Genomic DNA, 10,962 nt, shown 5'->3' with positions numbered 1-10,962 from the left:
GGCCAAGCACTTGCTGGATGTTTTATAGACATTCAGGAATTTAATCCTCAAGGCAACTCTAAAAGGTAGGCCTTACTGTTTCTATATTACAAGTAAAGATACTGAGACCCAAAGTGGTTATGTGACTCTCCCAAGGTCACACCACTAGAACATGGCAGGTCAGGTCTTCTGACTTCACCATCTAGTCTCATGCTACCTAGAACAAAAGAGGGTGAACTGTTAGTCAGCAAAGTTATTGTTGTTGTTAAGTGCCTTCGAGTCGGTTCTGACCCATAGCGACCCTGTACAGTGTTTCCGAGGGTGTAAATCCTTACGGGAGTAGAAAGCCTCATCTTTCTCCCGCGGAGCGGCTGGTAGTTTCGAACCGCTGACCTTAAGGTTCGCATCCCGATTCGTAACCACTACGAATATGCTGTTAGTAAAGGGCTCATCCATTCTTATCCTTCTAAAATGTCTAATTTCAAAGAATCAGAATATGACAGAGCTATTCAACATTAAACCACTATGGAGCAGAGTCACAATCTGACTTTGATCATTCAGAAGGCACTCCCAGATCTTCCTGTGCCTAAAATTTCTCATTAACAGTATCAGTCATCAGTATACTGTAAACGTGTACCAGGTTAAAGGCAGCAGCTTTGTGTATTCCCAAGATGCTGGGCAGTGTCCACCTTTTATCACAGTTTTTACTACACTAGGCCAAAGAAAGAATGGACTCTATCAATAGGGGCTGCCTTTATATATATGTGTACATATATATATATTCTAAACATATATCCATTCTCACACACAAAAACAAATCAATTCAAAATGATCTTGCCAAACTCTAGCCTTAAGAATTTAAAACAGTCATATCACTATGCACAAGATTTTTGGCAGTTATAAGTTCTTCCATAAAGCAGAGCTGAAGACAACTGGAGAACATACTGGTATTTCAATGCATCCTCTTTGGGTGGGTCAGACTGCATGAGGCAGTGTGGCTGTGTGGCCGGACAGAGGTCTGGACTTGTGGCAAACTGAAGTCCTTATATGCTGTTCAGATGTCCCAGTCCCTAGCAACATTGAACAATCACATATCTGCAAGCAACCAGGTCAAAATAAAGAACTCATTTTGAATCTCCAGGAAGTGGCCAATTTTAGAAAGGCATTTTTTTGGCCCGCTAGAGCAGGCGGGGATGAAAGTTGTACCGGAGGCTGGAGAATAACCCAATGTGCTTCACAAGGTTGGGCTCCACCACGTAGGCCTTTTCCCCCTTGGCCCTCAACAGTGAGTACAATGCCATGTCCTTGCCGAAGCCCTGGTGGCAGTACACCTGTGACAGGTAGGTGAGGGTCCGCCGGGCTGCAGGGGCAGGGAAGAGCATGGCTGGGGTGCAACACTGCGAAGCAGGAACCACATTGTACAGGGAAGGGCTTAGCCGCCGTAGTTCCAGTAAATAATGCCGCCCAACAAGTTCCACAAGACCCATGCTATAAAGGGAGAAGAAGAGCATGACAGGCCAGCTAAACCCTGGACGGCTGGCAAACCTCATGTATATCCAGGTTAGTAAGGGCCCTAGCAACATGCCCACCCCAATCCACTCCAGGATCCGCATGGGCTCTGGGTTGATGTAGTGCTGGAGCCTCTCAGGATGATAGAGCTTTAGATAGAGGGCATCTCGGAGGTGCGGCTCAGAGAAGCGAGCCCGCAGAAGGTGCTCCAACACAGGGAAGATCTGCTCTTCTGGAACTGCGTCGTCTTCCACCATCAGGACGTAGTCTGGGTTGTAGGTCTGTAGGGATGACTCTAGGCAATAGGCATAGTCCTGCTTCTCTTTCTCAAAGGAGTTGGTGGAAGGGTCATCACCATAATCGTCCTCAGTGCCCTCATAGCGGTTGGCCACAGGGACGTACTTGGATAACAGCTTGGCATCAATGTGGCTCACGCTCCGCTCCACATTGCACAGGAAGAGCTGGTGCCCCTCACACTGGGGGCCACACTGTTGAAGAAGTCGGTGGAACTGGGATACAACTTGCAAGACATAGTGGAAGCCAGGTTGCCTGTCCACAGTGATAATGGTGATCACCAGCCAGGGGCGGGGGGTGGCCTGCCAGACAATGGGCACCGAGCCGTTGGCGGAAGGCAGCTCCTCAAAGTAGTGGAGGGCAGCCTCCCCCTCTTTCAAGCTTTGCTGCAGGAAATCTTGGCTCATTTGGTTCAGATGCCAATGACGCAAATAAAAGTACGAGTGCAGAAGCCGGTGACAGGCTAGTGGGGCCAGCAGGCCAAATGTTAGCACTGTCAGGATGAAGAGCTGGACAGCTGTGCTGCCCCAGGAGAGTCGCCTCAGCCTCCGGAGGAGCATGGCAGCTGGAGAGGTGAATGTGTTCATGAGGTCAACTTCGGGTCATGTCTGGTCCCAAGAGCAAACCATCATGGAAATCAGGTAAAATCAGCACAAGTAAAACCTAAACAGGAAGGAAGTTGAGAATGGTGAAGAAAGCCTCAAAATAAACTTCAGGACTAAGCTCATTAAATATCAAATGAGAAACCTGAATTTTAGGCTGTGTAGATATTGGCCACTTTAAAGTTTTTCTGCAGTAAACTGCTCCTTGGTTGCACTGGTTAAGGTACCTTGGGATGTGTTTGTTATTTGCAAAAGTAATGACATCATGGTGCATCCAACCAAATCACCATGCCTAAAGATTAGGTTTATAACATGCCAATAAAATCATTATTTGCATTCAGCAGCTACACAGACACAAATTCTTAAAACAGAAGCAAAAAAAGCAAGATTTGATACAAAGAAAATAAATATTTAGAGTAAGCTTCAACAAGTGCACAGTAAGAACTTGTTGAGACTGCCTAGTAATTTCTGAAAACTTTTTCTTCTCTGTACATCCCAAACAAGGAAAGGAATATAAGGATTCCCAGCAATGTCTTAATGTTAACTCTTCCATTCGTATTTCTTTAATCTCATGCAGCTAAACTTAAAACTGCATGTTGATTTAATCCTGACAATTCTCTTATTTTGTTTTTACAGAATCATCACGGGAATCAGAGGGATAACAGATTTTCTACATGCAAGTGAACTCTAGAGTCCCAGCCAAAATTTGGGAAGGAGAAAAACATCTGAAGGAAGATGCACAAACAGTCTTCCATAAGGAGGGAAGGAGGTTGGCAGAGATAAAGATGGGAGAGACAGCTGCCCCCATGCTTGTCCAGAAGAGAATGCTGTGTGCTGCGATTATTCGGAGCCTGGACCTGGGATCAGACATGCCATGGTATGAACCCAGATGTACCACTCATTTCCTGGGGAAGTCACCTCACCTCTTCACACCTTGGATTCCTCATCTCTAAAATGGATACAATAACATAACCTACCTCTCTCAGAGAGTTACTGTGAATATTAAATGTGTAAAGACTAAAACAACAAAGAGTAAAAATGCCATTACGTTATATTAATACACGCAAACTCAAGCAATGTTTTAGAAGTGAGTGACTCCTGGTGTGGTGCTGCAGGGCAAGTACTGGATTGCTAACTACAAGGTCAGCAGTTCAAACCTACCTATACAGGATCGCTGTGAGTCAGGACCGACTCTACAATACACCGCCAACCAGCCAAGAGTCTTCCCTAGATATATATTCTCCTGTATGACAAATGAACTGGAACATATAGGAAAACACTGCTAAGTGTTTATCAGTTGAGGAGGGCTGGTCAAATAAATCATGGCATGTCTAAACAATGGGGTATTAAATGGCTATTAATAGTGAGGGAACTCTTTATATACAGATATGGAAAATTTTTCCAGGTCTATTTTTAGTTAAAGAAGATGTAAGTGTGTGTAGTACTGTGGCACCTTGAATTTACTTGATATGAAGTTTCTATCCAATGTTTTAATTCCCGTCAAATGATTGGATGGGACCATGCAAATAAGGTACACAAGACTCTAAGGCTGGGATTGGTTGTTTTGCCATCCAGCTCAGCTTAAAAGGAACCATCTTAGAAGCAGGAGCGAAGGTCACAGGACCATCAAGAAGGAAGAGCATGAGTGGAGTGTAAGATCCGTATCTACAAATGGTAACAGCAGAGGTGATGGCAGAGGCAGTGGCCTGGAGAGACAAAGCAGCTACGGGCTCCAGGCCCACAGACTGAGAAGGCAAAGACAAGCGCAAAGCATGTCTACAATACAGCCCAGAAGGTGTTCTGACTGGAGAACTGCTGAGTCCTGAGTTGTCATTTGATCCCATAATCTGGAGAATTGTTTTAAGTTCTGTGTGGCCACTGCAATGGATTATTGAACCCAGATGTGAAACAAATAGTGATGTGGGAGGGATGGCTGGTGTCAGAAGGGTAAAGAAGGTTGGAGGGTGGAAGCATGTCTGACCTCTACTTCATAGGAATCGGCCTTGGACTGATTTTGTGAAGCCAGGGGAAGTCTGTTATGGTCCCCACTTGGTTTATCTACATTACCATCTTTTGAAAGTGGGAGATACACACATATGTACTCGTGTATATATATACGTAGGTTACCTCAGGAAGGATACACAGGAACTGGAAATTTTGATTACCTGTAAAGAAGAAACTAGATGAGGACTGGGGTGGAATGAAAATTTTTCACTGAATATATGTCTATACATTTGGACTTACAGGTACTGAGTTAAATAAAACAAATTTAATATATTCAACATAAATATCATCGGCTGACTGTCCCTATTATCTGAAATAGTAGCTTGTTTGATCCCTTCTTAGCCCAGAATCTGGTCAGCTGCCTCCACCATTCTCAGGAGGACAATGAGCTTTTCTGTCTGCCTTAATCACCATGGTATCACCAGCACCTTGTATTTGTTGAATAAACAAATTAATGGAAGGTGCCCCCCTTAAGCCCAGATATGGAGAGGCCTCAAAAGCTACATGTCCTTTCAACCCAATGACTTCCTGCTTTATTTTCCAGGATCTTACTAAAGAGTCATGTTCTTGTATGGTTCCAGAATTTCTATATAAAAAAGGTTTATATATTCCAGGACGTTTTTGAAGCAATGTTTGCAAAACAAACACAATGATTTTCCTTAGCTTTCATTATTAATCTAGGGCAGTTGAGACGAAGGAATGTGACTTATGCAAGCCATCCCATGATCCTGATCTCTGAGCATGGAGCCTGCTCTTCTAGCCCCATGACAGGCCCTGCTCGGCCCCAGGACTTGGCCCCACTCAAGCACACACCCAAGGCTCCTGCTCTCTCCTGTTCTGGCAGGTGGAAGAGAGACTGACGCGCCTAGCTCTAAAATAAAAAACACACCAAACTCATTGTCATCAAGTTGATTTCAACTCATAGTGACCCTAAAGGGCAGAGTCCAACTGCCCATAGAGAATTCAAGGCTGAAACCTCTGTGGAGGCAGAATGACACATTTTTCTCCTGCAGAGTAGTTGGTGGGTTCAAACCACCAATCTTTTGCTTAATAGCCAAACACTTAAACACTGTGTCACCAGGGTTCTTATAAAGACCTTTAATCCCAGGCAATTTCCTTATTGGGGACAATAAAATCATTAAAAAGTCCCTTACTTCAAAATTACGGTGGTGAGTCTGAAGGTCAGAAAGGAGAGGGGGTCAGTTAAGGTGCACACAATACTACTTAAGTGCCTGCTTGCGAAGGTTCCAAAAATGAAGACATATGGTCCCTCTACCTTTATTGATCATCTTTTGTTGATATAATGAACAGCCCTAAATTTTTGTGGTTTACAATAACAACATGCATGTGTTACTTACGGGCTTACAAATAGTTGGGGCTCAGCTGGGTTCAGCTCCAGGCTGCTGGTCAGCGTCAGGTAGTTAGTTGCACATGCTTTTCATTCTAGACAAGCTGCAGAAACAACCACCACCTGAGGTGTACCCTAAGATAGATGGCAGCTGTACAGCTGGTGGTGGTGGTGGTGGTGGTGGCTGTGGAGTCGGTTCTGACTCATAGCGACCCTGTGTAGGGTTTCTGAGGTTGTGAATCTTTATGGGAGCAGAAAGCCTCATCTTTCTTCTGTGGTACAGCTGGTAGTTTTGAACTGTTGACCTTGAGGTTAGCAGCCCGACTCGTAACCACCACGCTACCAGAGCTCCTTAGCTGTACTAGAGGCCTAGTCAAACCATTTTCAGTTGCTTAAGTGTGCCAAAAGTCAACTCCACTCTGTCCACTTGACTAATCTAAGATTCAAGGAAGTTTACTCCTACCATAGAGCAGAGTAAGAGGAAATTGAAGTTTCAATAGAACAGGAATGCAGCAGCCCAATTTTTAATGCCTCAGGAGACTAGAAAGGCTCAGAGAGTCTAAGAAATTCCTAGAATTCTCACAAGTGATGTAGCCCAAGGGCCCTAAACGCTGTTATCAGTCAAGATGGGCTGCAGTAATGATCCCCAAATCTCAGTGATTTGTAAGAACTACAGTTTCATTCTTTCTCATGTTACTAATTCAATATGTGGTTCTGCTCCACGTGGTCTGCAACTGCAGGACTGCGGCAGCTGGAACTGCCTCCTGAACATTGCTTGTCTTGTGCCAAAGGTAAAAAAGGAGACCGTAAACCACAAACTGGCTCTTAAAGCTACTGCTCTATTGCTCAAACATGTTACTTCTGGCGCATTTCACTGACTATAGACAATTCACATAACACTCTTGAATTCAAAAGGGAAGAGTTCCATTATTCTACTGCAAGAAGAGGTACTATGAGACACATAGCTCAGCCTGTATACAGTAATAATATGTAAGTATAAAACATACACTATATAAATGCTTTTATCTAGTTATACAATAGCTGGGAAAGCAGATGTCTCTCTAGGGAGGGCTAGAAAACCTTTTGAACAAATAATGCACACTCACCTTGGGCCATGAGAGCTGGGCCCAGATCCTTCATCAATTATCAAGTGACTGTTGTTGTTACGTACTGCCGAGTTGGTTCTGACTCAATATGAGTCTGTCTAGGAGTGGCTGCTGGGTTTGAACTGCTGGTCTTGAGGTTAGCAGTCCAGTGCTTATTCTACAGCGCCACACCAAGACCCCATCAAGTGACTGGTTTGCCTAAAATTGAAACGTACTGAGTTATGGTTATTCAAGAACATATTTGCCTTTTTAAAACATTAAAGTTGCTCAATAGGGTATGGTGCCCAACATCAACTGTAATTTATTTTACTCTTTTGACCTGGCTTTAGGCAAACTCACGTCCGTAAGCTGCCCTGAGAGGTAACAACTGCACCGTTACAGCCAGGATTCTAGAGAACAATATTTACTGAGTTATTATCTAGGCCTTGAAAGTTCATTTTCAAACACAGCCACTCCCTAAACTGAATTCGGCCTGCTGCCACATCCAGCTTGAAGAGCTCAGGGAAAACAGTAAAGGACAAGCATTCCAATAAAGTAGCATGGACTAGGGCTCAGACTTATAAAGGAGTGGTATCGACAGCCATATTTTCGTGCAACTCTGAAAATTACACTGAAGGAGCTTCAGGGTTATTGAAGGGAGAACACTAGACTGAGCATTTAAGAATGCTCCTTGTTTCTCAAGTCAGCCTTCGGTGTGAATGGCATCACCACCACCCCAGGCATCTGGGACCAAAATATTAATAAGGTCTGACTTCTCCCCACAATCCAGTCTTCTCAAGTCTTATCAGTTCCACCTCCACTTCCATGGACTTTCCTCTCCCCTAGCATTCGTCATATTCCTTCTTACTGCCATGCCCGAGTTTCCCCCTTCTTCACTTCCAGGCCAGATGATTGCTACAGGTTCTTAACTGAACTTGTGACCTCCATAATGAGCAACAGACTTGGAAAGAAGAGATCTGAGTCCCATCTAGAAATTAGCTATCCAAGGAGCTCTGGTAGCATAGTGGTTATGAGTCAGGCTGCTAACCTAAAGGTCAGCAGTTCGAAACTACTAACTGTTAGCAGTGGAAGAAAGATGAGGCTTTCTGCTCTCATAAAGATTTACAGCCTCAGAAACCCTATGCAGGGTTGTTACGAGTCGGAACTGACTGCAGCACATAACCACCATCATAAAGGCATTAAGTGGTTGCTTACAAACTCCTATGAGTGTGCTTAGTTTCAGAATGAGGGGTAAGGTAGAATGCCCACTGAATACGTTAACTATTTTCAGGTGGATACATCTGGTGAAAGGAAATGGGAGATGATGGTGATAGGATTTTACGATTCAATTGCGAGTGACTGTTATCAGGATTAAGCATGAATGCCACATGAGTAATTGCAGAAGATGTGTGTAACTAAAAGGAAGAAGCAGTTAATCTTTCATTTCAGAAACAGAGAACACCAGGACCATCATGAAGAGCATGAGTGGAGCATGGAATCCTCCCCAGAAAAGTGGCAACAGCAGAGACGGTGGCAAAGGCAATGGCGTAGAGAGCTAGAGTAGCTGAGGACTCTAGGCCTGAGGACTGAGAAGGGCTGTGTGCCTGTGGACAGGTAGCTGGTTTGCAAAGTGTGTTCTTTGGACATTTAAATGAACATATATTTTTTGTTTCTTTTGTGTACATCAAATACTTTTGCTTTGTTCATTTGTGAACAATCAGATGTAAAAGGGCAGCAGCAGGGTGGAAGCAGGATGACTGATGTTACAGGGAGGGGAGGGTAATCACTGAGCTGAAACATAGGATGTGTTGAAACCAACTAACTAAATATATATATTACCACATAGAAAAAATAAACAAAGAGGTAAAAATAAGAGATCTGTGTGTGGTTCTCCTCCCATCATTAACTAATTGTATTAATTTGTATAAAGTATTGTTAAATTTCTTTTGAGCCTATTTTGCTTCTCTGTAAAATAGGAAAATAAAAAAATGTTTTAATTATGGAGATATTGAGAAGATGACATGAGAGATGGCTATGAAAGCCCTTTTTCAAACATAAAAGACAGTAAATAATGGCAATGTTTTTATGTTCTCAGCATCTGTCAGATACTCTGAAGTGCAGGTCTGAACATGGCACTTTTTTCTATAAAGCATTCAATGATTCACCAATCACCACTGACTAGACTCAAGTCCAAATTCCTGGCCAAGATTCTTCAGAATCTTTCCAGCCACATTTCTTCTGTTCACAAAGCTAAATCAACCTTTAGTCATCAGCTAAAAATGCATCTCTTTCAAAAGTCAACCTGGATTTACCCCAATCAAAAATCATCTGGGCCCTTTACCTGAACTCTTGCCCTAGTGCATTCATTTGAGACTTCCTGTTTTAGACTCTCTTATCTATATGCTCCTTGGAAACCCTATATAGGGTTGCTATGGGTCGGAATCAACTCCACGGCACTTAACAACAACAACATCTATGTGGTGGTGGTTATGTGCCATGGAGTTGGTTACGACTCACAGCGACCCTGCATAGGGTTTCCAAGACTGTAAATCTTTATAGGAGCAGAAATCCTTATCTTTCTCCCGCAGAACCGCTGGTAGTTTCGAATTACTGACCCTGAGGTTAGCAGCCGGATTTGTAACCACTAACACAACCACTTACTGGGCCCTGTTTCATACCCAAGCGTTGTGTGCTATATCCTTGCATCTGTTTCTTCTGACCAACTCTCAAATAGTAATGGAACTAATCCCATTTAGATGAAAAAACAGATTGAAAACGAGAAATTCAGCTAAAGAACAAATTTCAAAGTCTATGCTTTTCCATGATTACAGTGCTGGCTTTATTCCTGACCAGGGACTTATGCCTCCAAAATTGGATTTATGAATTCCTTTTTAGTAGATTCAGACTGATTTATCTTTTGTATTCCTTACAGACCCAGCACAGTACTATATGCAAAGAAAAGACTCAATGTTTGTTGAGCATACAAGTGACTGTAGTTTAGCAATTTAACTTCTATGGGCTCCAATCCGTCAACAATAAAATAGGTAGTATAGGCAGTATGAATTCGCCTGATGACATAATATGCAGAGACCAACTATCCCCCCCCCAAAAAAAAAGTTTACTGAGTGTTAATGATACGCTGTGTTTTGCATCTTACTAATTCTCATAAAAAGACTATGAATGAAGGACTAATATTAAACCCATTTTATCCACGAAAAAAATTCAGGCACATATACCCAAAATTAACAGAGCTTTTATGTAGGGGAGCAAAACCTGAACCCAGGCAGAGAGGTTCCAGAGTCCATGTTCTCAGTTGTGCCTCAGCACACTCTGGGAGTCAGAGGAAGTTAGCTGAATAGCCATGAAAAATGCTAACTTGTTATTCAGCTATAAGAAAAATAAAGTTGTTACAGGTTGCACCTGGATGAACCTGAAAACAAAATGCTAAGTGCAGTAAACCAGGCACAAATGGACAAATATTATAACATCCTGCTTATATGAAATACCTAGAGTAAATAAACCAGTGAGACAAAAGAAGATTCAGAGTTACTGGGAGATGGGGGGAAGGGGAGAACAGGGAATTAAAAAAAAAAAGAAAAAAAGAAACCTTGTCAATAAACAAATTTTCAAAAATTTAGAAGAGAAGTTGGATCTTAATAAGATTGTTGGAAACAGAAATAACATTGGATAGCAATATACAAGTATAAACACACACATACTACATACTTTCATCTAGTTATACAATCACCAGCTAATTATTGAAATAAAAGCTATCAGTCAAAATGGAAAGCAAAAAGCAAAAACACCTAGGGATAAATAAATAAGCAAACAAACAAACATGTAGAACACACACACACACACACACACACACACACACACACACTACATAGTTCTATAGAAGGACATTTAAAAAGTCCTTAATGAACAGAGAAAAATAGTATTTCCTAACTTGAAAGACTAAGTAATAGAACCAGGAGGAAAAGGTCCTCTTTTCCCAAATATGTATTTGGAAATTAGAGATATTTAACATAATCTCAATTTAATTTACTTTAAGAGTGTGGCCCAGTTCAAGAAATGGGTACTCTCATATTAACTGGTTCAATTTTTCAGAGGAAAAGTTGGGCAGTACATATATATATAT

The 10,962-nt window shown here is 42.3% G+C and overlaps 1 protein-coding gene across 1 annotated transcript; it reads right to left on the bottom strand.

The window, feature by feature from the left end:
- Positions 1 to 1,157: 1,157 nt before the first annotated feature.
- Positions 1,158 to 2,369, bottom strand: TMEM246 (transmembrane protein 246). The gene has a single exon (XM_006864709.1). The coding sequence runs from the start codon at positions 2,367 to 2,369 to the stop codon at positions 1,158 to 1,160; it is 1,212 nt and encodes a 403-aa protein (XP_006864771.1).
- Between the last annotated feature and the right edge of the window lie 8,593 nt (positions 2,370 to 10,962).

Source organism: Chrysochloris asiatica, unplaced genomic scaffold (assembly GCF_000296735.1).
Source record: "Chrysochloris asiatica unplaced genomic scaffold, ChrAsi1.0 scaffold00069, whole genome shotgun sequence".
Taxonomy (NCBI): domain Eukaryota; kingdom Metazoa; phylum Chordata; class Mammalia; order Afrosoricida; family Chrysochloridae; genus Chrysochloris; species Chrysochloris asiatica.
Note: the sequence above shows the minus strand (reverse complement) of the source record. Positions and strands in the feature narration are given on the sequence as shown.